General features: G+C 51.2%; 1 protein-coding gene across 2 annotated transcripts; it reads left to right on the top strand.

Moving 5' to 3' along the window:
* Window positions 1–2: 2 nt before the first annotated feature.
* Gnpat (glyceronephosphate O-acyltransferase) lies at window positions 3–25523 on the top strand. 2 transcript variants are annotated; one of them, XM_055617536.1, is made up of 16 exons: window positions 3–257; window positions 7422–7604; window positions 10206–10382; window positions 10986–11115; window positions 14344–14471; window positions 14881–14956; window positions 15695–15846; window positions 15959–16089; window positions 17472–17695; window positions 19061–19303; window positions 20982–21061; window positions 21727–21864; window positions 22695–22794; window positions 22866–22959; window positions 23930–23991; window positions 25249–25523. In XM_055617536.1, the coding sequence occupies exons 1-16, from the start codon at window positions 183–185 to the stop codon at window positions 25290–25292; spliced, it is 2037 nt and encodes a 678-aa protein (XP_055473511.1). In that variant the 5' UTR covers window positions 3–182; the 3' UTR covers window positions 25293–25523. The 2 variants fall into 2 exon arrangements, with proteins under 2 accessions (XP_055473511.1, XP_055473512.1); XM_055617537.1 differs by lacking the exon at window positions 3–257 and having other exon boundaries at window positions 7530–7604; window positions 10177–10382.
* Window positions 25524–26499: the final 976 nt, after the last annotated feature.

Raw genomic sequence — 26499 nt, 5'->3', positions numbered from 1 at the left:
GGCCCTGCGCGGCCTCCGTCCTGGTTAAGATGGCGGTGCCCGGGGTCCCGTGCGGTGGCCGTACTGAGTGCCACCGCCCTGGGCGGATTGGGGCCGCCCTGTTCGGAAGAACCGCCCCCGGCGGCTGCACCACAGCCGCGTAGCAGACGAGCCCAGGCCCCGCCCGGGACGGCAGCCGCGCCATGGACGTTCCTAACTCCTCCAGCTCCCGCTTCTCAGTCGGCTCTGCCAGCCCCGGCCCTGTGCTCCTCTATGCGGTAGGCGCCTGAGGGACCAAGGCCCGGGCCGACGTCGCGGGAAAGGAGAACCCCTCCTAACCCCCGTCCCTAGCCCACGACCCCTGTCTCAGAGAACGGGTCCTGACGCCCCTCCGTGCAGGATTTGGGTGCTTGGCTTGGTATCCACGGCAACCATGTGTCTGCTTCTGGGTAAACGTGTCTGCTTTTACAAGTTTCTTTCGGTGGTGGACCTTCTGTCCCTTTACCCCATCAGGCCGGGAGCTCCGCACACGAGCACGAGGGGGGAATTGGAGGCTCCCGTGTCCGCCGAGGGCGTGTGGCAGAGTTCTGCCGGTTGAGTAACCTGTGTGCTGACCCAGCCCGAGACTTTTGGCTCTCCACCTCCCGCAGATATTCTGCTCCAATATGCGAGAAGAGTTTTTAACACTCTAATTTAGAAAGGCTTGGAACCCCTGGAAATTACTGTCTTCTACTCGTTATTTTTCCACAAGTTGAATAGGACCCCCTTCACTCCAGCTTGGCTTCTTCAGCCCCCTTCCTTCCTCTTCTGGTTTAAGCTGGTGGTTTGCCTGGTTTGGTTTCTCACATAATGTTGGTCACTTACAGTACTCATGAGCAATTATCAACGTGGAAGCTTTGTACCTTTTCACAGCGTGGGACTGCGCACTCCTGGGGGAGAATTTATTTATTTTTATTTTATGTGTGTGAGTGTTTACCTGCATGTATGTGTCACCACGTGCTATCTGGAGCATCAGAGGCCTGCTCTGGAAATTGAGTTACAAATTGTTGTGAGCTGCCGTGTGGGTGCTAGGAACGGAATTACTCTTAACTCTTTGAGCCATCTCTCCATCCCAGGTAACATTTATTTTTAATATCTTATTTATTTTGAAACAAGGTCTTCTTAGTTTGTACTCTGAGTTGGTGATAGCTGTGAAGCCCCAGGCCGCCCTTGATCCTGCAGCCCTCATGCCCTAACTTCCAGAGAGCCGGGATTTCAGTCTGCACCACCACTCTTGACAGATAAGGATAATATCAAAGGATATTTCGATGCCATGGCAGTTAACACCAGTTTCTAATTGAAGTGCCGCATAGTCGTAACTTGTGTAGAAAGGTCAAAAGAGGAAAAACCACAAAAGAGCAAAGTAAACATCCCCCTGGTTCCTGAGAGGATATTGCTACCTTGAGATTAGGTGTTTGGAATGTGGGCAGACTTCCTTCTGTGTTTCTTAAGAAGTTTAGATTTATGATTGATGTGAACTGCTGCCTTAAAGCTCATGGCTGGAGCCTCTCTCATTGACTTCAGCACAGAGTTCTTTGGTGTAAATTCTTCACCCTTGTTTTTACAGTGTCTTATTCTAAAGTAGGCATGTTGGGAAAGAGGATTGTTGTAATAGTTCTTAAGTTCAGAACCTTCTGGGTCTTAAATGGGTTTGTGTGTCGATTGGAGCTTTCCTTGCATGTGTTAATAAAAGGAGTTGGTTTTTAACCTCACCTATGTGTTGTTTTTTGTTTGTTTTTGTCTTTTTGTCTTTTAATGAGACTTTTGTCAACTTTCTGTGTGAATAAGTAAGGCAACTAACTGGTCATGAACATTTTCACTTTTGAGGCTGGACAGCAGCCCTTTTTTGTTTTGTTTTGTTTCTCTGTGTAGCTGAGGCTTGCCTGGAACTTGCTCTGTAGTCCAGTCTGGCCTCAGATTCAGAGACCTGCCTGCACCTGTCTCCTGAGTGCTTGGGAGGAAAGGGGTGTGCGACGACTGCCTGGCTCAGCAGCCCGTAACAGTGGTTCCGGCTCATGTTTGTGACTGCAGAGCTGATGACCACGGTAGGGTGCTGAGACTGCCTGCCTCCTCCCACTGTGCTGTTAATTGTGCAGCACTTACTAGTCTGTAGCTCTGTAGTGATATTAAGATGTTGCCAATGACGCAAAGACTAGGAGTCTATGCAGTTTCCCAGTTTTTATTCTCAATGCCAAAGACTACTGCCTTGCCTCTAAGGACACAGAACGTAGTTAATGTAAAAAGATCATATAATCAAGCGGGAAAAATAAGGGCAGCAATTCCAGCATTCACTGAATGCTGTTGGAGTTGAGGGAAGACATAGCTGGTTTGTTTGGGCACTGGAGAAGGCTTCTAATAGATGACACCAGAGCCAAGCTTCTGGGAAGTGGGGCCTGCTGAAGTAACTACGGGACAAAATCGATGCCTTGCATGTGTGGGGAAACTGACTAGAGAATGATGAAATGGAGATAAGACAAAATAAGAACACAAAAGGTGTTTCCTAAAAGAATTTCGCATATCATGGGTATTCATGGCTTTATCTGTGTTTCTGCTCTAGAAGGTTAGAGAAACCCTCTAGACTTATGGCATGATTGTCCGAATTAGTGAGAAAGAGGAGAATGGGGAAGGTGTGATTCCTAAGCATGGACATCAGTTAAGACAAACGGCTAGTGCACAGAGTCTGGGAAGCATAAAGCCTGATGGTTGTGTGTGACACTTAGGGCAGGAGATCCTGGGAACCCCTGGGACCTGAGGAAGGCAGGAACAGTGTGCAGTAGGCTGTTGGGTGCCTGTGGTTTGGCAACTGGGCAGATGCTGATCTCAAGGAAGGAAATACAGGAGAGGAGCAGGTTTAGTCAGGTAGCATAGCAGTTTCGGTCTGGGATGGAAGATTGTCAGCTGTGGGTTGTTATGATCTGGACAGATACAGCCTGGATGTTTGGGAGGCATCCAAGTAGTTAGGAATGTGGTACCCAAGCAGAAGAGGAGGGTGTGCCTGAGAATGTGGATCTGGCAAGTCCTCTGCAGGTAGGATGTATCTGAAGCTAGCTACAGGTGTACTCTTCCTTCCCACGAGACTCCTGTGTGCCTGTGTGTGCATGTGTGTGCGAGCGTGTCCCAGATGCACACTCCAGATGCTTGGTTGCTTGTTAGAGTTCCAGTGAAAGGTCCAGATACTTAGATGCCTGTGCTCCTACTCTGACTTACCAGTCTAGTCTTGCTCTTGGGCCACCACCGTGGCTTTGTATTTCTCAGGAAGGAAGCATGTCGTTTCTTCAAAATGTTCGTGGTCCCCTCTGTGCCAGAACTCTGCGTTGCTGACTCTTTAACATCAAGGACCCAGCTCAAACATTGCCTGAATTTCACAAAGAACTTTCTCATTACAACCTGTTTTATCTTCATTCAGTGGTAGGTCACAGCGGGCCTTGTATTGGCTGGCCAGGGATGATTGTTAAATATTTATGGCATTTGTAAGCCCATTGGTAAGACAGCCATTTATGAAAACCAAAGTTTAAGACACTAAAATTACACTTAAGTACATTTTCTACAAAATAAGGATAAGCACTACCAAACACTGTGTCCCACTGATTTACTGACCACTGCTGTTATCTCTGTCCTGGGGTTCCCGCTTCGGGGAAAGTGGCAGTCCTTCATCATCTGGTGCTGCTATGCCTCTTGGCCAGTGCTGGTGAGGTCACTCTGGTGGTGTGCGCTGGCCTTGCGGGGAGTACATGTGCCACAGAATGCCAAAGCCTGGACTCCACCATAGGTCGCCGAGTAGCAGCTGCCTCCAGTGGTGTCACTCAGTGCCCTGATCTCGTCTGTCTTTGCTGAAGGGCATGCTTCTCTCTGCACTGTCTGCTGTCCTGTCAGTCTATAGCAAGGGCCTGGAGCACAGAGAGCCGAAGGAAAGCAGCGGAGAAGGAGGCTCCGGGAGGGCCCATGGGACAGCCTGAGGCAGGGCATGCTTCAGCCAGGCCTTCCTACCAGACCCTCACCTGCACTGTGTTCTTGAGTCAAGAGACAGTCAGCCGTGTTCAAGCACTGCTCCTGCTGTTGTAATCCTTTGCACAGGAGGGACAGGTGGTGGGGATCATGCTGACCTGGCTCAGAAGAAGGTGTGGGCGTGACACTGCAGAGACTACAGAACCTAGGTGGTGGGGTAGAGTGTCGGAAGACCTCTGTCACACCTCCACACACACATGCGCTGGGACCCTTGATTTGATGTTCTTAGTTGTCCTGGATCCCGTGCTCTGCTGCTGCTGCTGCTGCCCTCTTTCCACTCCCAAGGCCACGGATGGCAAGTTTCTAAGATCTCACTTTCTTGCATTATGTAATAGTGGTTTGTTGAGTCCAAGCTTGAGCTGTTACTTTATTAAGGAGATCTGTAAAGTTCAAGAAGGCTTTCCAGCCTTGCGAGTGAAAGCCCATGATATGTTAGGATGGCTGCCTTTGGGATAATTGTTAGCATGCGTAGATATGCAGGTACAGGTGTGAGCACGTATGAGGTAGGGGTGACTAGCAGGTGGAGGGGTCCTGAGCAGGTGTGAGTGGTTCTAGCGGGGAGTTCCACAGAGCCTTCTCAGAGAACGATGCTGAAGTAGGTACCTCGGAGCAGCCATGCCATCCACACAGATGCCTGCATGCCCAGAAGGATGCCAGCAAGCCTTCATGTCGCAGCACGGCAGGCTGACCAGGGAGTAAAGAGTGGATGAGCTGAGTCTTCAGTGGACAGGGCCAGAGAGAACAAGTCTCGCCCGATTCTGAAAGTGATGCTGACCTTATTCTAAGCAGGCGGAAGCAGCTTACGTATTTTAAAAAGGCGAGGAGTAACCTGTGTTTTGAAAAGCTTACGAAGGCAGACAGGAGGATGCACTAGGGTTCCGTTGAGGCACAGAGGCCCCGTGGTTATGAGTGCAGGCTGTAAGGCAGCCTCGCTGAGGGTGGGCTTGTGACTGCGGAGAAGAAGCCATACATTTTCAAAGGCCACAATAATGGAAGTGGGAGGAATGATGGCCAAAGGTAAGTGTGATTGTTAAGATTTCAGGAAAATAATCAGGGTGTCGCACCAAGCCCAGAAGTAGGTGTTGAGAACTTAGAATGTGTGATGGGAGAGGAGAGCTGAGTGCGAGATTGGCAAGCAGGTGTCATTAGTGTTTTAAGCTGGGGCAGGGCAATCAAATGACTCAGAGGTAGAACAGATGCCTCACATGCACGCTGAAGACCCCAGGTTCCTTCTGTGGCACCACAAACCAGCCAAACAAAACAACAAAAAACTCTACCAGCAACAAAAGTGGAATAGGTGAGTGTGCGTGGCATTGTGGAATGCCAAGAGACGAGGGCTGGAGGAGGTGAGCTATTGAGCTAGTGAAGAAGATGTTTTTTTGTAGTTGTGAGAGGGGAAGCTCTCAGGTGAAAAGTCACTGAGTTGGAGGAAGGAGGTAGATTGTTTTTTGCTGTTGATGAGAGAGCGCTGAGTTAGTACCAAAGTGGGGCAATTTCAGAACTGTCAGAGGCGGGAAAAAGGACCAATGACCCGGGCAAAGTAGAGACTCACTCCAAACATGCTATGTGGTGCATCTAAGAACAATTGTGCCTTTCCATGAGTTCCAAGGGGTGGAATACAGCCTGAGTGAGCCACAGTGAGATTAGTGACATTAAATTAGAGGGAGACAAAAATAATGGAAGACACTTAGATGACACGGGGGGCGTTAGGACAGTACATGACAGTGCCAAGTTGGCAGTCTCAGTGCGTGTGCAAGCATTTCTTCGGGTGGGCTCTACATTAGGGGAGTGTACATAGCTTAGATTTTTTTTTGTTTGTGCAATTTTCTGAATTTTTAAGTGAGCACAGTGGTAATTTTTAAAAAATAAAGATATTATGAAACATGGTAATTATGTAACAACTAAGATGTTTAAAACAGCGTTTACTATGAAGGAAGAACAGATAAAGAGAAAAGGTAGCTTGTATTTGACTGGCCCATGTTTTGAATAAGACATATGTACATGTTTCTGTAGCTGTAAATAAAAAGGAAGAAAGAAAAGGAAAGTGCTCCTGCGCTGTGGTGCGGTGAGTGCTCCCTGTTGCCGTAAACAAGAATGGCAGTCAGCGTAGGGAGCCACAGGCCCCAGCAGGCTGTGTGCTGCTGGACCGAGGGCCTCCTCCCTGAGGCAGGTGGTTTCCTGTGGACGCTGGAGACAGCCAAGCGCTCAGCTGTAGTGGAGCTTGTCCTTCAGCAGTGCCACGCTCTCAGAATAGACTGGGCACTTAACAGCTGGCAGCGGCCACCGCGTCATCATGTCCCTGTTAATTACTTGGCCAGGAAAACCTTGTCCTAAGAGGACAGTGGAGCAGCCTGGCACGCTCTGAAGGCAGTGCAAGCCCTTGGTGGTTGGAAGTCAGCTGGCCCACAGACACAGTGCTGGGGAGGTGGAGCAGACTGCTTGTTTATTTTATTTGACATAGTTTTGCTTTGAGATGGTATCATGTAGGCTAGGCTACCCTTGATGGTTTTTTCCCCCGCCTTTGAAGGGCAAGGACTGTGTAGGCTTGTACCACCACACTCAACTTAGTTTGGGGGTCCTGGCTTTGTAGACTGTGATGGCCTTTGAACTCACAGCTGCTTCTGTGACTGCTTCTGCCTCCCGGGTGCTGGGATTAAAGGAATGCACCACCACACTCATCCTTAGTATGGGGTTTCTGATACATGTTTTGTTTTTTAAAGGTAAGTACAGGCAGACAAAACAGGTTTGTTGGTGTGGTGTTGCGTTTATAGGGATAGCAATCAGGAATGTGTTGGTCAGTTGGCCAGGGCCTCTGTGTGGATGTAGAGTGCTTTCGAAGCATGTAAAAGGCCTTAGGTGCAGTCCCTGCAACAGAACCAAACCACATGTTCACTGTTCCTGCTGGATTGAGCCTGTAACCCAACACTGGGGAGCTGGGAAGTGTAGGTGAAGTTCAAGGTTGTCTTTGGCTACAAAGAGAGTTTGAGGCCAGCTGGGGGGCATAGAGCCCTGTCTAATAATAAATAATAATTGACTATCAATTTATTGATCATGATGGTGTTTTCATTTCTTTTTCTTAGTCTGTGAATCTGGTCTTAGAACACTCAGTTCTTGAGCTGGAGAGATGGCTCAGAGGTTAAGACCTCTTCCAGAGGTCCTGAGTTCAATTCCTAGCACCCACATGGTGGCTCACAACCATCTATAATGAGATCTGGTGCCCTCTTCTGGTGAGCGGGCACACATGCAAGCAGAACATGGTATATATAAAAATAAATAAATATTAAGAACACTCAGTTCTTGCTCCCATGTTATGGAGTAAACATCTGGGTAGAGGGAAGCCTTAGCAACTCTTTCTTTTCCAGTAGGCACCTCACTGTCTTTCCTTTGCTTCTTCACAGAAAGAACTCAGGAAGTGGGATGAGTTTGAGGATGTGTTAGAGGAGAGGAGGCACGGCAGTGACCTCAAATTCGCCATGAAGTGCTACACCCCGCCCCTGTACAGGGGCGTCACTCCCTGCAAGCCCAGTGACATCAGGTCCACTGTTCTCAACTCCGAGGAGGTTCACTACATCATCAAGCAGGTAAGAGCCTCTCCGGCACAGCCAGCCCCACTGCCAGCGGGCCCTCTCCTGTGCCCTGAATGTATCCTGTCATCTCAAATATACGTTTTTATGTTAGCTACATGACACTAAAATGTATGCTGTCATTTTGTTAAGACCCTGGCAGGCCAGCCCGAGAAGTAGCATGGTGCCAATAGTGTAGTAAAATAAGACCCAGCTTGCTGGTGAAGAGCCCGCAATTGGAGGGTGCCAGTTAGTAATGAGCAAAGCTAATTCGGTGTAGGGAGTAGGGAGGGCTTTGTTTTAACACTATCCCACCGAGATCCGGGTTTTCCTGGTGAAGGGGGTGAAGAGAGCATTCTTAGTCGAACAGGTCACGTCAGGCCTCCACGTTAAAGCTTTATGAGAGCTCTGATTAATACTGTGCCCGCGTCTTGCCCGGTGTTGGCTGTGTCAAGTGTCGGGTGCGGGATCCTGTGTCAGTAGCTTTTCAAGAAGCCCACGGTTTGTCGTCAGAGCAGAAGGCAGTTTCCAGTAGAGCGCTGGAAGTGGTTCATCTGAGCAGTGGGAGGACAGGAGACCCAGGCGTGAGTGGAGCCCGGGGGCTTTTGTCTGCAGTGCCACGGGCTCTGATGTGCAGGCGGGGTATGCGTGTGGAAGGGGTGCAGGAGCCCTGTGTGGCTTTACCTTACATGTGGACTTGACTCTGCCTCAGTCCCTGTGCTGCACTTGGCTGCTAACACCACGGAGACACTCCAGTTCTCTGGTTCCGCCTGTGTCGTGAGTGAGGACAAGGGTGGGCACTGCTTAGGACTCAGGGACAGTACTAGTGTGCCCAAGTCAGGCTCAGCTGTGTTGGGATGGGCTGGGTCCTCACACACATCCTCACGTAGAAGCACGGGGCAGCCCGCCCTGAGACCAGGGCGCAGAGTGCTGCCTGCCCAGGCCGCTGCTCTGCACAGATGGTGGAGCCGTTGCTTCTTGATCTAGGTTGAACAAAACATTAAATTAAAATCACCAAGAAAGAAAGTGATTCTCTCTGTCCTGATTAAACATTTGATGCCTGAGGATAACCTGAGGGTAGCAGCAGACTGCTTGTTTTGATTTAGTTTCTTTGCCACGCTGGGAATGGAACCCAGGCCTCCCCACCTGGTGGGCAAACGGCCTACAACCGAGCTGCACCCCCAGCCTTGTGCACATGATTTTACAGTAACCTTTTCCCTGCACATGGAAAGAGACTTTAGTCTCATATTCCTCAGGTTGATCGCTAGTCCTATTGTTTCGACCTCCTCAGGGCTGAGACTATAGGCTTGCATTACCAGCCTGACTTACAGACCCTTTTCCTCCATGTGCAAGTAGGTGTGTGCCTGACTAATATATAGTAAGTAGACATGCCAGGAGCATGGTTGTTTATCATTATGAAGCATTGCATGCTGGGTGTAATTACTGGGGCTCTGCTTTTATAGGCTGGCGATGGTGTGGGTGCCATCATTTTAGAAAACTTGGCCAGGACTTCATGACCACTGTGATGGCACTGGGTGATGGGAAGGTTTTAACACTGTTGTCGTCTTACGGAATTGCTCTCATAAGTGGACATGGTTAGTCATTGACCAAAACACAATGGACCATCACTGTATGTGCTGCCTTGCTTCCATGATCCGTGGAGCCCAAGGTCACAAGTCCAGCACTTTTGTCCTTCTCTTCGTGACCATATTCCCAGTGCCTCTTGAGAGGTGAGCATTTAGTGAAACTCTTTGGACTGAGAAGTGAGGGAGCAATAGCTTGACCCAGCCACAGAGCGGGAGGCAGCAAGGCTGGGGTGTGCCCTGGTCTCCTGGCTGACTCTCTTCTGTCTTTCCCCATCTTCCTCCCCTTCCTGATTTAAAACTCCAAAAGTAATCCCCCTGCTGTTGTTGTTTTCTTGGTTGATTGGTCTCATAGCTCAGGCTTGCCTGGAACTCATTTTGTAGTTCAGGTTGGCTTCAATCACTGGGTTCTTAAAGTGTTGGGATTTCAGAGTTGAATGCCCACAGCTGGCCCAGAAAAACATTTTTTCTTTGTTAGTTTGTTTGCTTGAACTTTCATTTCCCTATTGTCATTCACACCTTCCTGAGCAAAATGAAGGAGCCCTGTCAGAGGTGGTGCTATCCAGCCACTCTCCCTGGGCTACAGAACTGAAGACAGATAAGGTGTAGATAAGGGGCGTGGCAACACTGCGGGATGTGTGTGTGTGTGTGTGTGTGTGTGTGTGTGTGTATGTGTATGCCAACAAGAGCCGTGTGCATTCCTTTTAAATTTCCAGCCTTTGAACCTGCTTAGGTTGAATCATTTTTCACTGATGGCAGTGTGTCCTGTACCCTGTAGTCCTGGCAGTCCGTAGGCTGAGGTGGGGTGAGGGTGAATTTAAAAAGTCAGCCTGTTCTCTGAACAGAACCTGCCTAAGGCAGGAAGAAGAGTGGCTTACACCACTGGCCGTGTTAGAGTTGGGTCAGAGCTAGTCAAGAAGAGCACATCGTGTGGAGTTACAGCATAGGGTGGGTTTGGAATTAGTCACATTGGTTTGAGTGAAAGGAGTTTGGTTTCTGTTTTTCAGAATTCATCCCTGCTCTGCCTTCCTTTCAGCTTTCCAGGGAGTCCCTCACATCTGTGGACACCCTCCGAGAGGAAGCCAGTAAGATCCTAGAGGAAATGAGTCACAAGCTGCGAATGGGGGCCGTTCGATTCTTTGCCTTTGTTCTGAGCAAAATTTTTAAACAGATTTTCTCAAAGGTGTGTGTGAATGAAGAAGGCATTCAAAAGGTGAGGCCTGTGGTGCGGACGGCTGTGGCTTATCTTGAGCTATAATCCATTTTGGGGCATCTCACTTGGGCTGAATGCTGAGGGCGGCTTGTCAGGCACCCACTGTGGGCCCGGGACATGCTGTCTACAGCTTGTCCTTCTAACGTCAGACCTGCAGACTTCCAGCCTAGTCAAGTAAGACTCAGGGACCACCTGAGTGTTCCCAGGCTACACAAGTCACAGGGGGTTTTCATCTGTGCTCTCTGGCATCTCCATTACCTGTCTCCCTGGCTCCCACTCTGCTGCTGTGACTTTCCTGGAAACAGACACTCTCTTAGGATACGGTAGTCGAGGACAGAGAACACGAAGTATGGACTTTATTCCCAGCTCACCACCCAGTTATATCCTGGGTTGCTTCCCTGCTTCCTTAGATGTCTGTCTTCATTTTATTTGTTGTCAGGGTCTCCAGCCCGTACAGGCCTTGCACTCCCCATGGAACCAAGTTGGCCTTGAATTTCTCCGTCCTCCTACTGTCATCTCCCAAACGTCCCAAGACTACTTTTCGGTCTCTGATGTTAGCGGCATGACAAGTGCAGCTCTTGAAACTCTGACTTTCTTTTCCAGCTACAACGAGCAGTCCAGGAGCACCCAGTGATCCTGCTGCCCAGCCATCGGAGCTACGTTGACTTCCTCATGCTGTCCTTCGTGCTGTACAGCTATGACCTCCCTGTGCCGGTCATTGCAGCTGGAATGGGTGCGTGCTCCATCTTCACTCAGGCTTAAGCCCTGTGGGCGTACTGCTCGCTGGAGTAATGATGAGCGCACAGGAGAAGTTGCAAGGCGCCTGCCCCACGGTGTGTGGCCGAGTGTGCACCCTGTGCTGGGCGGGGTCAGGCCGAGCAGACGTGGAGAGGCTCGCTGCCCGTGGCATTCTCAGAGAGAGGCTGCCCCCCCTGTGAAAATGTCAGCGATCTATTCATGGGGGTCATTCTGGGTCATAACTAGGTGCGGCAGCCTCGCACGTCAGGCTTCATTGCATGGAATTGGTGCCTGCCCTTGTGTGACTGCTGAGTTCCCTTCGTGGGATGAGCTCAGCGCTGTGGCCTGTGTCTGAGTCCCCTTTCCTCCTAAAGCTGAGGAATCCTCAGTGTGGATGTAGCACACTAGCTTTATCCTGTCTGTGGCCACTTTGCTTTCCCTCAGGGGTTATTTCAGGTGACACTGTGTCGTAGTTAAGGTTACTGTTGCTGTGAGACAGAAGGTGGGGGAGGAGGGGTTTATTCTGTTCACTGTTCCATGAGATAGTTCATCATCAAAGCACTGAGGGAAAGAACTCACTCAGACAGGAACCTGGAGGCAGGAGCTGATGCAGAGGTCTTGGAGGGTGCTGCTGACTGGCTTGCTCCCCTGGCTTCATTCAGCCCGCTTTCTCATAGAACTAAGGACCACCAGCCCAGGGATGGCCCCTCCCACAGTGGGCTGGGCCTTCCATATCAATCACTAATTAAGAAAATGCCTATAGCTGGATCTTATGGAGGTGTTTTCTCAATTGAGGTTTCCTCATTTATGATGATTCTAGTTTGTGTCAAGTTGACACAAAATTAGCCAGGACACTGTTACAAATGTGAGATTTAAATATACTTACTTCTTTATTTCGGTACTAGGACTATAACCCAAGGCCTCAGGCATGCTATGAAAGCCCCTCCCCTATGATTGCTTTTCCCCCAGCTGCCATGGACATGGAGTACGTATTTTAGGTGGGGTTTTTATGCTGTGATGAACACCACGATCATGAGCAGCTTGCTCACATTTGTTCATCACAGTCCCGTCACTGAGAGAAGCTCTGGCAGAGCTCAGAGGCGGGAACCTGCAGGCAGAAGCTGAGGCAGAGGCCGTGGAGGTGCTGCTGACTGGCTTGCTCTCCTGGCTGGCTCAGCCGCTTTCTTACAGAGCCCAGGACACCAGCCCAGGATGGCACCTCCCACCATGGGCTGGGCCCTTCCCACGTGCGTCATTAGTCAAGAAAATGCCTATAGCTTTGCCCATAGGGAACTGACAAAGGCATTTTCCCAATTCCAGTTTTTCTTCCCAGAAAACTAGCTCGTCAAGTTGACTGAAAACAGGTGGACAGCACATATAGCTGGTCCCTCAATAAATGCATCACTGGTTGTGTGGGGACTTCCATTTTTACTCTTTTGAGGTGTACCATACCGTTTTTTGTTGTGTCACTCCGCTCTGTGTTCCCAGCATTTGCCCCGAAGGAGCGGACTTTATCTGTGTCCCACCAGCACTTGCCATGCTCATGCTTTGTTTCTTCAGGAGTGACCGTCTGTCGCCATTTCTCAGTGGTGTGAGAACCCGTCTGTGTGCCTCCGCCGTTGTTGGGTGTTTGGTTTGAGGAGGGTCGTGGTTTGGTTGTTTGAGTTTTGAGATGGGATCTGTATTGCCCTTACTAGTCCTTGAATTTTTAGCTCTAGTGATCCTCCTGCCTCAGCTTTTCAGATGCTGGGTACACCTGGTCCCTGTGGAGATGTCTGTGAAGGTCTGTGTTCTAGTTTTGGGTTGTTCACCTTTTTGCCATTGAACTTTGGGAGTCCTGTGTGTCTTGGACACTTGCCCGAAGATTGAGGATTGGCCAGTTTGTGTCCACTCTCTGGTCATCCTGCCATTCTGTTGACTTCATTCTTTGATGCACAGAAGTTGTATGTTCAGGTGGAGTCTGATGATTGTCTTTGTTCATTTGTTCCCCAAGCACTTAGTGTCATGACCAAGAAGTCATTCACAAGCATGGTGGAATTTTTCTGTGATGCACATCTGAGAGTTTTGTAGTGTGAGGTCTTCCCCTGGTGCTTTGAGCCACACTGTTGATTCTGCGTATGACAGAGAATATCCACATTCACGAAGATGAGAATAATTATGTCTCCTGTTATTTGACACTGTGCGGATGTCATTGTAAACCACTCTGCTTTGTAGATGTGTGTCCTTGCTTTTATAGAATTCAGCCGTAGAACCCGGATTTCACTGGTTCCCTTTCAAGGTCTCTAGAAAAGTAGGGATTCCAGTATTAATGAATGTTATGGCCTGCTAAGGTAAAAGCCGCAGGGACTCAAATGCCTTAAAAGTGTTTTCTTCTGAAGAGACAGGGGACGAAGTGATTTGAAAACTTGGGAAAGTGAAGGCTATTTAAAGCTACTGGGAGAACCTTGCCTGTCTGTAGACCTGCTTTATTTAATCTATGTCATCAGAAGTGTGTGGGCATCTGTAGCTGGTGGTGGAGGGAGGAGAGCAGGCTGTCATAGGTCTCAAGAGATTTGGAGCACGTGCCACCTGCTGATTGCAGAGCATGGCTAAGGGTGTCGGCCTTCTGACACTGATGTCCTGTTGCCCTGCTGTTGCCTCTCTGCCTCCTGGCCTCTGAATACTACAGTGCCATGAGAGATGCCAGCCCTCTCCCAGCAGGCACCTGCACAGCCTCTGACATAACTGCACAGATGTCTCCTGTTTCAGCTCTTGTTTTGTACGTGTATTTGTTGTATGCAGCTGTGTACGTGTGTGAGAGCACACACGGGCATCTGCGCATGAGTGTGTGGGGCACGTGTGTGTGCATGTGCCCTGGAGAGCATGTCTGTGTATGTGTGCAGGCCAGAGGCTGACACTGAGTGTCGTCTCCGGTGCTCACCGCCTTGTTTCGAGTCAGGCCTCTGAACCTGGAGCGCCCTGGCTTGGCGGGCACAACTAGCCAGTTAGCTGCAGAGGTGCTGCGGCGTGGCGTGCACCGGTGTGCTGCCGCCCTCTTGTCGCATGGTGCTGGGGGTCGTGTGGCAGACACTGCACTGAGCAGCCTCTCCAGCCTTTCTGCTCTTTTGTCCCTGGTTAGTCTCAGAAGTGTGCCTGCTGCTGTGACAGGCGCGTCACGCTCCTGAGCTTGTCATAGTGCTTAGTTGGCGCCTTTGCTCCCACACTGCCTCTCCCTATGCTGTAGACTTCTTGGGGATGAAGCTGGTCGGGGAGCTGCTCAGGATGTCGGGGGCCTTCTTCATGCGGCGCACCTTTGGGGGGAACAAGCTCTACTGGGCCGTCTTCTCCGAGTACGTGAAGACCATGCTACGGGTGAGTGCGGGTGCCCGAGGCCGGCCGCTCAGCTGCCTGCTCTTCCCTCTGAGCACACCCTCGCTGCCGTCTCCCTAGGAGTGCACAGCCCCCAGTGCCCTCACCTAGCTGTGTCCATTTACATCTGCGGTGGGCGGTGTGTGGGGGATATGGACTCACAAGAAGCCACTTACAGGGCGGGGCTGTGGTGCAGCGCCAGAGTGCAAGCCTAGCATACGGGAGGCTGTGACACACGCACATATACACACACACACACCACACCCTTAGTGCTAGGGAGCTTGCCTAGCATACAGGAGGTTCCGAGGTTCCGGGTCTCTCACACATGCACGTGGGGCAGGCGGAGGAAACAAAAGAGGCCCGTGTTATAATAGACAATGGGTTTTTGTATTTGTTGTGTTTTCTTTTAAAGAATGGTTATGCTCCCGTTGAATTTTTCCTCGAAGGGACAAGGAGTCGCTCTGCCAAGACCTTGACTCCTAAATTTGGTAGGTCTCAAACATACAACCCCCCAGGCCTCTGGTGTGTCAAGGGGGCTAGCAGGCAGAACATGATACTTTTTACTTCTTTGAAAAGATACTGTTTCCTTAAGTGTAGCTGCTTTGGGCACTTGGATGTGGTGTTTTCTTTTTTTTTTCTTTTTTTTTTTTTCCTGGCTAGGCGTGGGGAGGGCCGAAGGCAGCAGGTCAGAATGGGGACAGTGAAGGCCCTGCTGCCCGAATTGAAGGGCTCTCCTGGAGCAGCCTGCGAGAGTGTACAGGCGTGCGTTCATCTGTTTCTCACCCAGTAGCCCGGCCTGCCCTGGAACTCACTGTGTAGCTCCAGCAGGCCTCACACTTGCTGCAGTCCTCCTGCCTCAGCTTCCTGCGTGCTGAGGTGATAAGTGGGAACTGCCATGCCCAGTTTCTGTCTGTCTGGGTGAGCTAGTGAGAGGCAGAGCCAGGTGGTGGGGTGTGTTTTGTGAAGGCATGTGTCCTGGCCTGACTTCCAGCTGCGGTCGTTTCTCCTCTGTGCGCCAGGAACAAACTGACCAGCTGGGCAGTAACAGACTTTATTCTTGTCAAGGATGGGAGATGTTGGAAACAGACTTAGGATGGGGTTTTTAACCCCAGGGCGGGAGGCTGTGGGCACAGGGGAGAGGAGAGAGGGAGGCTGGCCCACTGCTTACGAGCCCATGTGTCCTGCTCTCAAGTGTATGTGTAAAACATTTTCCCCTGTCTTTGCAGGTCTCCTGAATATTGTGATGGAGCCGTTTTTGAAAAGAGAAGTTTTCGATACCTACTTTGTCCCAATTAGCATCAGTTATGACAAGATACTGGAAGAGACTCTTTATGCCTATGAGCTCCTAGGAATCCCTAAGCCGAAGGAGTCCACCACTGTACGTGAGGACTGCCAGACTTGATTTCTTTGTATGGAGGCTGCCCTGGCTTAACATCCACTAACTTATGAATCTACTCCTGTTTTCTCTCCTCACCCTGTGATGCCACCAGGGCTTGTTGAAAGCTAGACGGATTCTCTCTGAGAACTTTGGAAGCATCCATGTGTACTTTGGAGACCCTGTGTCACTGCGCTCTCTAGCTGCAGGGCGGCTCAGCCGGAACCCGTATAACTTGGTGCCAAGGTGCAAGGCCTGTGTTTTAATAGCTGACACAGAGATGAGAAGTAAACTCACATGTATGAATCGGGACTCTTGAGTTGGTGGCTTCTGAGACCAAACCCTGGCTTGTCTGAGCTCTCCCAGCAGGTTGCCAGGGAAGCCCTGGCATTCCATGTTCATCAGCAGAAAGCTTCAGTTAAAGAACCTCGTGTGTGAAGCCAGCATGGTGGGGCATGTCTGTGGTCCCAGCCCTCAGGAGGTGGGGGCAGGAGGATCAGGAGTTCAATGTTATCCTCAGCTACAAAGCAAGTTTGAGACCAACCTGGTTTACATGAGACCCTATCTCAAAACAACAACAAACAAACCCAAAGAACTATTTGCCCTCTCCCAAAATGCTCCCCGCAAAAGAAGGATAAGCTGCAGGCTGTGTCAGTGTGTAGCAGATGATTGGCCCCACTCGCTGGGCTTCAGCTTCACAGCACCATTGTTAACACACACACACACACACACACACACACACACACAAACATACATGGGTTGTGGACCCTATGCAGGCTGGCTCGTGTATACAGAGCACTGCTGTAGATCCTAGAGTGCAGAGTAGCAGCAGGACAGGGCCCCTGTTCTCAGACTCCCTGGGCTCTTACAGACTCAGGACACAGATGAGCATTTGTATTTTCCTCTCAGTTGGATTAATTGATTTATTTTTTATGTTTGTGGGTGCATGTTTGTCAGGCTTGCTAGCAAGCCCCTTAGCCACCGAGTGGTCTCAGCAGACCAGGCATTTCTGTTTTCTTAACTTAGGGGAAGTAAGACAGACTCACCCTCTGCCTACCGGCCCCTTGGGTGGCTCTGCAGATCTAGCAGCCCCTGGCAGTGAGGTGCCTGCCAACAGCCTCAGCTGTGACCTGGGAGCAAATGTTAGCCATTCAGTGCTGTAGAGCGCTGGCTAGTTATGCCAGTATGGGACAGCCTCCTGTGGCTGCTGCCTTCACCTTGAACACTTTCTTCCGGAGCTGCCTGCAGAACCCCTGCATATTTCTTTTGCTGCTGGCTGTTAGATGGGGTGGCGGAGGGGTGGGTAGTTCCCAGAGTTCTGCAGCTTCCTCATTGGGCAGCATAGGAGGGTTCCACAGTTTTGCAGTAGCACTGATATGTTTTGCTTATCAGTAAAACGAGAGGCTTTGTAGCTTTTCTTCTATTGCCTAAAAATGGGAATTAAAGTTTTTGCATCATTTCGACTGCATTTTCTGGGCACCCGGGCAGTCACACTGAAGCTAGGGAAAGCTGTTGGGTGTGGTCTAGAGACTTTGGTTGGCAGAAGCGTGACAAGCCTTCTGTTGGGGTCCTCTCCCATCCGGCACGTGGTAGCCGACCTGTGACCTGTTGTGTGCCTCTCCTTTCAGATGCATCCCTCAGAAGCAGTCCCAGGATGTCCATGCCTTTGTCACTGAAGTGGCCTATAGGATTCAGCTTATGCAGATTGAAAATCTGGTTCTGAGCCCGTGGCTCCTGATAGTTGCCATTCTACTTCAAAGCCAGCTGTCCTTGGACGTTGACGCGCTGGTGGAGAAGACCCTGTGGCTGAAGGGCTTAACCCAGGTGTTTGGAGGCTTCCTGCACTGGCCAGGTGCGTATATGGGGCGTCGGCTTGTAGGCTAACTTTCTCATCCCTAATCTGAGACCCCCCTGGATGGCCCTGAGCAGTTACCCCGTGACCCTGCAGAACAGAGACCCCGTGAGGACTCTGCTGGACAGCCACTGCCTGTGTGCCAGTCACTCTAGAGACGAAGCCTCCGGGGCTACACTGCTATTTCCTTGGCAGCTACAGCGCAGAGAACAATGACTTGAACCCTCCTCTCCACATCCACCGTCTTTAATTTAAAGGGTTGTGATGGGTGTGTGTGTGAGTGGCTATGTGTTGTTGCTTTTGCTGTCTATTCTGAGGCGAGTCCTGTCACTGAATTGGGAGCTTGCCGGTCTAGCCAGGCTGCCTGCCAGCAAGCCCAGAGTCTCTTCTCCCACCTCCCCTGTGGTGCCAGCTGGACTACAGGTGTGCTCTGCTCTTCTGACTTGTGTGGACTCTAGGAGTCAGATGCAGGTTCTGCTTGTCTGACTGAGCCATCTTCATGACCTCAGGAACTGTTTCTTTTGAGGCAGGCCTCACTCTGTTCTGGCTTAGGGCTCAGTCTTAGCTCAAACTGGGAGCAGTGACCCTGTGTCAGGGTTACAGGTGGGAGCTGCCCTACCCAGTGGTGTACTATTTGCTACAACATAGTTGCTTTTCAATTTATTCTTAAGGGAATGAGAGGAATTGAGGCCAGAGCACAACTTCGTGGGGTCAGTTCTCTGCTGCCACCTTAAGTACACTCCAGGGATTGAACTCAAGTTGATGGAGCTCTTGTGGCAAGAGCCTCCACCCCGTGAACACCCACCAGCCCAGGGTTGTTTCTGTTTCCTTATGCTAAGTTGGACTTAGGGTTCTGTATCCTGAGCTGCACCTGAGCCCTCTTTAGGTCTCAGTGTGTGTGCAGCCTGACACGGTGTGGCTAGTGTATGATCACTGAAAGACCAGGTCACAACTTCCAGTCTCCCAGGTCTCAGAGGTAGACACACACATCTGGGTACCTCCTGGCTCCTATAGGGTAGGGCCCTGGGTGTCAGTGAAATAGGCCCTAGTACTGTGGACAAAACACAGCTACTAAGCGGGAGACAGGACCTGTACTCGGGACTTTGGAATGTGGCTTTGATGGGAGGAAGTGCGGACAGAGTGGAGCCTGGCTCATGAGTGAGTGGCGGTGGCAGGAGGGGTGACAGGTCTGCCCTGCTGAGTGACCTTTAGATTCCTGGGCTGTTAGTGGGATGTCCAGGGAGGGGACAGAGGATGTGTCAGTTTGAGCACATCCACTGCCTTGGAGCCTGTAGGTTCTGGGATGTGTGGTGGGATCGGAGGCCACCTGTCTGTGGAGGTCACTCCGCAGTTCTCTCTCTGCAGATAACCAGCTTCCTGAGGATGTGGTCCAGTCCAGCATCGTCCTGCACTCCAACCTGGCCAGCCTGGTCAGAGGCCGTGTGGTTCTCAAAGTGGACCATGAAGGCTCAGAAATGGTCAACGGACTCATGTTCCAACACATCACCCTCCTCATGTGCTCAGCCTACAGGAACCAGCTGCTCAATGTCTTTGTCCGTCCGTCCTTAGTCGCTGTAGCTCTGCACATGACACCTGGAGTCAGGAAAGGTATCTTGGAAGTATGGCCTTGGGTGTGGGAAGAGGCCTGGTCCTCCCATCCTGGAAAGGAGTAGTGCTGAAGCCCTGTCACGGCGGCCACCTGCTCACTAGTACAGGAGGCTGTACTAGCTCACAGGGCTAGAGGTGGAAGGTGCAGCAGCACATGGCTTAGCCCCAGCTGCTCAGGTGGATGGAGGCAGGAGGAGCTTCAAGGAGGTTAGGGTCAGCCTAGGCTACATAGCAAAACAGCAACAACAGAAGATTCCGTGGGTAGAGTGCTCTTCCAGCACCGGTGCCTGGCAGCTCACAATTGCCGCCAACCATAGCTCAGGGTCCAGTGCCCTCTGTGGCACCTGCACACATGGGGCACACACACACACACAAATGAAATGAAAATCTTTAAGAAAAAAATGAAACTTGAGAACTGGAATGACCCAATGACTCCCTAATCTGTCCTGCACCTTTGTGCTAGGAAGTTGGCTCACTGGATAGCGCTTGCCAGGCAAGCCTGGTTGCCCAGAAGTCACGTAGAAAGCTAGGCGTGGCAGCATGTGAGACCTGAGCACTCCTGCCGTGAGGTGGGAGCTCGTGCAGCAGCTGCGCGTGCGTGTGCAGCTCAGCAGCAGGAGAGGCTGTCTCCAGTGAGAAGGGTCGGAACCAGCCCGAAAGTTGCACTCTCACTGCCTGTGTGCAGGTCTGTGGCGTGCAGCTCTCCTCACTGAACCGTGCACACGGTGAGCTAACTCCCGCTAGCTAGGCCTCTTCTGGTAAAAGCAGCGGGGCCCAGAGCCCGGCAGTCGCTGCAGAGGCTCTGCACGGGAAGCACTGGCCAGGTCCTGTCTGCTGTCGTTTCCGCTGTGCCAGCCCCTTGCGTAGCAGAGGCAGGTGGACACCGCCCCCTCACTGTACCGTGCAGGCACCGTGTCTGCTGATTGTGATGAGTTATGCAGGCTGGCGCTAACCAGATCTGCCTGAGGAGCCGGCCCACCCCAGAGGGTCTCCTTTGGTTAGTCTCAAGGGCACGCCTTGGTTGTGTCCTGTGCTTCTCTTCTCTCTCTCTCTCTCCCCTCCCCCCCTTTGTGGTAGTGGTGACTGACCCAGGCTTTCACATATTATGGGCAAGTAAGTACCTTGCTGGTCTTAGTTTCTCAAAGCTTTGCAGTGATGTCAGACAGAGGCTAAGTTACAGTGAGAAAGTAGGAGAATAGGGGAAGCTGGGAAATAAGGTGCCTTCTGACACTGCTCAGAAGGAAGTCCCTCTTCTAAGGAACTTCTAAGGACAATGGCATTGGGCTCAGTTCAAGACTGAGGGATTTGAGGCCTTCTTTAATTCCTATTTAACTCCTTTAAACTCTAGTGGACTGGAGTCTGTCCTTCAGATAAACTTCAGGTTGGCTTCAGCTTCCTTTAAGGACTCAATTGTTTCCTTGTTACATACATGCATTCACACACATTCGAAGGGCTGCAAGGTCAAAAGGCAATGTCTCTTTTTTTCTTTTTGGTTTTTTGAGACAGGGCCTCTCTGTGCAGTCTTGGCTATCCTGGACTCACTTTGTGGACCAGGCTGGCTGGCCTCGAACTCACAGAGATACGCCCGCCTCTGCCTTCTGAGTGCTGGGATTACAGGCATGTGTCACCTCACCCAGCAGAAGCAAAGCCTTAACGTTGTGAAATGGGTTCTTTCCAGAGGATGTCTTCAGTTGCTTTTCCTTCCTACGCAACGTGTTTTCAGATGAGTTCATCTTCCTTCCAGGAGACACACTCAGGGTAAGTTCTGACAGCCCAGAGAAGGCATGCCACACTGCATGTTCAGGCCTGACAGATGAGGGTCCTGCCATGTGCCAGGTCTTTGTCTTCTGGGGCCTTCAACTCAGCAGACAGCGGTTTCCTTCTTGGTGACTTAGAGGCCCTTTGTGGGAGGAGGGTCCTCCTCTGACCTGTCCCTGCAGCCACTGCGGTGGAGTCTGTGCTCATAAACTCTGGAAGGCAGTGCAGCCTTTCCTGGTGTGCTGTGTCAGAGTGGGCAGGGTGGGCCTGCCTGGCAGGGACTGCTGTGACCACGCTCCCAGAGCTCTCTGGATTTACTGGGGTGGGCAGAAGGCAGACAGAAGGTGCACTAGCTTTGTGTGCTGTGCAGAGGAGAGGGCTTTCCTGCGCTCTGGGGGGTGGGGCGGGGCAGTGAGGGAGGCAGGGTCTGAGTCTGCAGCTACTTTAAATTTAAGGAAGTGTGCAATGCCGAGCCGAGACCAGCTGGGTGGGGTCTGTCCCAGGCCACAGTTCCCGAAGGCTGTGTTTGTGTGGGAGCTTTGGCACGTGAGTGCCGGAACAAATGCTCCCGGCTTCCGTGTACAGGCCGGTGTTCTGGGGAGCCGTGGGACTAGTGTGGAGGGTGCGCAGAGCGCCATGTGCACTAGGCTGCCGTCTGCTTCCAGGACTTTGAGGAAGGCTGTCACCTGCTGTGCAAAGCTGAGGCTCTGCAGATGGCCGGGAAGGACATCGTCGCAGACAAAGGGCACGCCGTGTTAGTGTTTCTCAAGGGACTCTTCACACCGTTTGTGAAATCATACCAGGTATATGAGGTGTGCAGACCTCGTGTCCTGTCAGGGCTGGAAGACCTTCTTCCTGAATTCACGTGTGCTGGGAAGGGTGAACATGTGCCAGGTGAACCTTGGGCTCAGGTAGATAAGCTCCCTGTCTGCTTGGGGACGAGCAGGAGGGGCTGAGGGGACACCCTGTGTATCTTGGCTGCACACACAGCTACAGTCCTGCGGTGTGGTCCTCTGTTCTTTGCATGGCTGTGTTGACACAGAGTGGTCACTAACTGAGCACAGGACTTGATGTCGCTCAGCAGTCACTGTTTTGGGGAAGAACAAGTGTGGGTCCTGCTCAGACAGCCCGGGCCACTCGGCAGGGTTCTGAAGAGAGAGGGAATCTGAAGGGCAGGGCAGTGGTGGTGCGGGGGTGCAGGCATTTCAGGAAGGAGTCCGGAGTCTCTCAGCTCTTCGCTCATATGATGGTGGAAGTACCTGTGACCATGGAGGCCACCATGTCCGCCCTCCTCAGAGTGTAGCATGAAATGGGCATCAGGCAGTGTCCGAGGACCTGCAGTCTGCACTTAGAAAGGAAGACAGTTAGGACAGTAGGTCCTGCTCAGGCAGTACAAGATACACAGAACTGGAAGTGCTGCCTTGCAGGCAGCGGACATGAAAAATTAAACCTTAACCAATATCATTTCAAACTGTCCTTTTCTAATTGTAAAAGCTGCCGGAAGTTCGGGAGAGCTATGTTAGTTCTGCAGACCGTGGAGGGTGTCTTTCTGTAAGAGGGCGGTGTGGCCACTGTGCTTGTGTCTGGCTACCCCCTTCCTCTGTGTTCCTCTCATCCTCCCTCTTGAAATCAGATACTTTCCAAATACCTCTTGCATGAAGAAGAAGCCTACTTCACTGAGAGATACTACTTGGTAGCAGCCAGGAAGTTCGCCAGTCAGCTTCTGGATCGAGGTCAGTGCCGCCAGTGTGGGGGGGGGTCTTTGCCGAGACAGGACTCTCACTGGCCCTCTCTCTGCCCACAGGTGCCTCTCAGTGCTACGATGCACTGTCTTCTGACCTGCAGAAAAACGCCTTAGCAGCCTTTGTGAGACTCGGGCTGGTAGAAAAGAAGAAGGTGTAAGTGCCGGGTGCTGATGAGGTCAGGGTGAGGAGCAGCACTGAGGAGCATGCCACTCAGAAAGTGCAGCGCTCTGCTTCCCTCTGCCTCCCCGGGGTTAGAGCAGTGCAGTTCCCAGGAACCTGCACTGCAGACATCAAGAATGCACGCTAGCCCAGCACTGGCCTGACCTCAGACTGCCTTTCATACATTGATTACAGAAGAGTACAGGGTATTGTGGCTGTGGTGTGTGCATACATACGTATGAATGGAGAGAGACAGATTGTCCTGAGTGACAATCCCAAACTCTCACAACTGTGTCTCATGCTTAGAGGGTATGTGTGCCTGTGTGTTTGTGTAGAGCAGGGCTTCTCGACTTTCCTAATGCTGCGACCCCTTAATCCAGTTCCTCATGTTGTGGTCATCCCAACCATGTTTTTTTTTTTTTTTTTTTTTCAAGACAGGGTGTCTCTGTAGCACTGGCTGTCTAGAACTCACTTTGCAGATCAGGCTAGCCTCAAACTTAGAGACAGCCGCCCGCCTCTGCCTCCTGAGTGCTGGGATTACAGGCGTGAGCCACTGCACCACTGTGCCCGGCTCATAAAACTCTTTTTGTTGCTACTTTGTACCTGTTGTTAGGAATCTCAGTGTAAATATCTGATATGTGACCCCTGTGAAAGGGCCCTTCGCCCCCCCCAGGGGGTCATGACCCACAGGTTGAGAACTGATCTAGAGCCTCCTGAGTGAACATGCATTTGAAGTCAAGCAGTGATAGCGGCTCAGCCTCTTCCGGCCGGGCTGTGCTTACACCTCAGTATTGGAGCCTCGAATGTGTGAGGACCTGGATTTGGTCACTGGGCCTGAAGGAAAAAAGCAAGCTTCATGACACAGGCCTTTAGAAGCCCCACGGTAGAATTCACAGTCAGGAAGGTGTATTGAGACGCTGTCTCCGCCCAGTTTACACAGTAACACAACTTCTCTTCTCTCTAGAGACGGTAACTACTTGTTTAGTGTGAACAAGCCTGCCACAAGCAAATTTGAAGAAATGCTAGGTAAGTATGCTTGACTAGGCTCACACCCATTCTCCCTGGTGTGTAAGTATCAATGTATTATTAATCAGAAGGAACAGCTACAGTGCTGATATAAACAAGCCAAGCACAGGCCAGTCACAACAATGGGGGATGAGGCAGGAGGACTGCCGTGAGGTCAAGGCCAGCTTTGGGTTACATAGTGGGTACCAGGGCAAGACCCTGTCATAAAAAGCAAACCAAACAGGGCAGAGTAGGGGGAAGAAAGGAGAAAACGGGGAGGGGGAGAGGCAAAGAAATGGTAGCAGAGAGATTTAAAAGGGTGCGCCCGGTCACAGGCCACAGCTGCTCAGTCTGTAGGGAGGCCCAGGGGGAGGATGGGAAAGCACACAGAAGCAGGCAGCAGGCACAGTGTGGCACCCTGTCTGGGGCACAGGCCTCCTGGAACCAGCATGCAGGCCTCTGTGCTGAGCTGCGGTGAGGATGATTCTGCCCTGGCTCCGAATTGCTTTTGTTTTTCCTTTTTTTTGGCCAAATTTTCTCTTTACGGTCTTTTGCCTGCATGTATGTATATGTACTACGTGTACCCATTGTCCACAAAAGCCAGAAGAGAGCATTGGCCCCCTAGAATTGGAGAGCTGTCACGTGGGCGGTAGGACCCGAGCCCCGGTCCTCTGCAAGTGCAGCCAGCATCCCTGAGCCACCTCTCTGGCTCCTCCCTCCTCCTTTTTTTTTTTTTTTTTTTTTTTTTGAGACAGGGTCTCAAAAAAGTTTGAGGCCTAGCTGGCCTCAAACTTAGAAGGGCACCTGCCTCTGCTCTGCCTTTCCTCCTAGTGCTGGGACTATATGCCTGTGCTGTCACACTTGGCCTTGCTTTCGTGTTCTGAGACAAGGTCTGTTTCTGTATCCCAGTTCACCCAGCTTGGCCCTGTACTCACTCTGTAGTCTGGGTGGCTTCAGACTCAGCATCTTCTGTGTTAGTTACACTCAGTTGTGGTGAGGTTTACTTTTCCTCTGAGGTCGTGGATACTCTGAGGACTTGTGCTCGCTTCCTTAACCACACTTTCCAGTATAGGGTGGAGCTATAGGCTGAGAAAGGGGAATATCTGGGAAAGGCAGCCACTGGCTTTGTCAGGGCCAGCGGAGTACGCTGGAGACAGTTAAGATCAGCAGAGATCTCAGCGTTGGCAGCTTGCCTTGTGGTGTGCGCCCCAGCCTCACCTCAGAGCTGTGGCAACAGGCAAGACCACTGTTAGCTCATGGGCTGTCTCTTTGTCTTAGGATGTAAGAAGGCGATAGGAAAACCAGCCACTGCAAAACTGTAGGAAGCATGAAGCAGCTGTAGAAAACACAGTTCCTCAGCAACAGTCACAAAGGACTTACTCTGCCACAAATGGGCATTGAGAGGAAGACTTGTCCTGTCTCCTGGAGACCTTGTGAGCGGGGTTCTGCCAAGAGGAGGGGATGACCAGGAGCATCAGTCTGATCTTCCTGACAAGGGCTGCGGCATTCATGTCAACCTGTGTGTTCTAAATAAAACAGTCTTTTGAACAGTCTCGGAGGCCGAGCTCAGGCCCCAGTTACTGCCACACAGTTTGCCACACCCGCTCCTCCAGGCCGACTGAGTTAGAGTCCAGCAGCAGCACTGAGCTTCCCTGCTGTGCAGGAAGACACTGAAGAAGGCACATGGGTGAGCGTTCCTAACCCGCAGCCTGAAGCTGGGAGCGTGAGCTCCACCCACTCAAAACACAGGTGTGTTGGGTGTACATAGAACAAAGGGACTGCACGTCTAGGGACTCCAGGTCAGATCTCTAGGACATTTTGTTTTGGATGAGCAGACCTTCCAAACTCTAAAAAGCAGCCCAGCTCACTGCTGTTTGTCAGCGTATTCAATAAACTGTTCCTACTAAACAAACACAAACTTTAAATCTGACACACTTCCACCATAAGCATTTTGGATAAGGGACTCAACCAATAGCTTACATTTTCACTTTACTCATGTTGCCTCAGACAAGTACTAATTTGACAGAAGTGTGTAATAAATTACACACTTTTTTTAGTTTAAATTTTACACCCAATGGTCTTATTAACCAATGGAAGTAAACAGAGTGTGTGCAACGAAGAGATGCCTGTGCAATGTGCCATGTGTGTTCATGGACAAAGTTAGGCAGAGCCCTGCAGCCTTGCCAGTTGGTGGCTCTGGAAGTGACCTGTGACGCCAGCATCCATGAACCTGGATCACAGGGCGGGGCTGGTGACAGGAAAGGACTGTGGTGCGTGTGCGGAGGGTTGGTCTCAGGTCCTTGGGCACGCCCTGCTGCTGAGCTGTTCACCTGTCAGCTGCTCACCTCGCACTCACCAGGTGGCTGAGAACGAGCGAGCCTCAGCTCCTCCTGCCTCTGCCCGGGTGCTGCGATCACAGGTGTGCACCGCCATGCTGCTGTTTATACCGTGTTTATACCTCGATGAGGATTGAACTTAGCCTCATCACAGCTCAGAAGAGGATTACTGAAAAATGTGTGACTCTGGAGC

The sequence above is a fragment of the Psammomys obesus genome, unplaced genomic scaffold, assembly GCF_907164565.1.
Source record: "Psammomys obesus unplaced genomic scaffold, mPsaObe1.curated_primary_1811, whole genome shotgun sequence".
NCBI lineage: Eukaryota > Metazoa > Chordata > Mammalia > Rodentia > Muridae > Psammomys > Psammomys obesus.
This window is presented reverse-complemented; position numbering and strand designations above follow the sequence as displayed.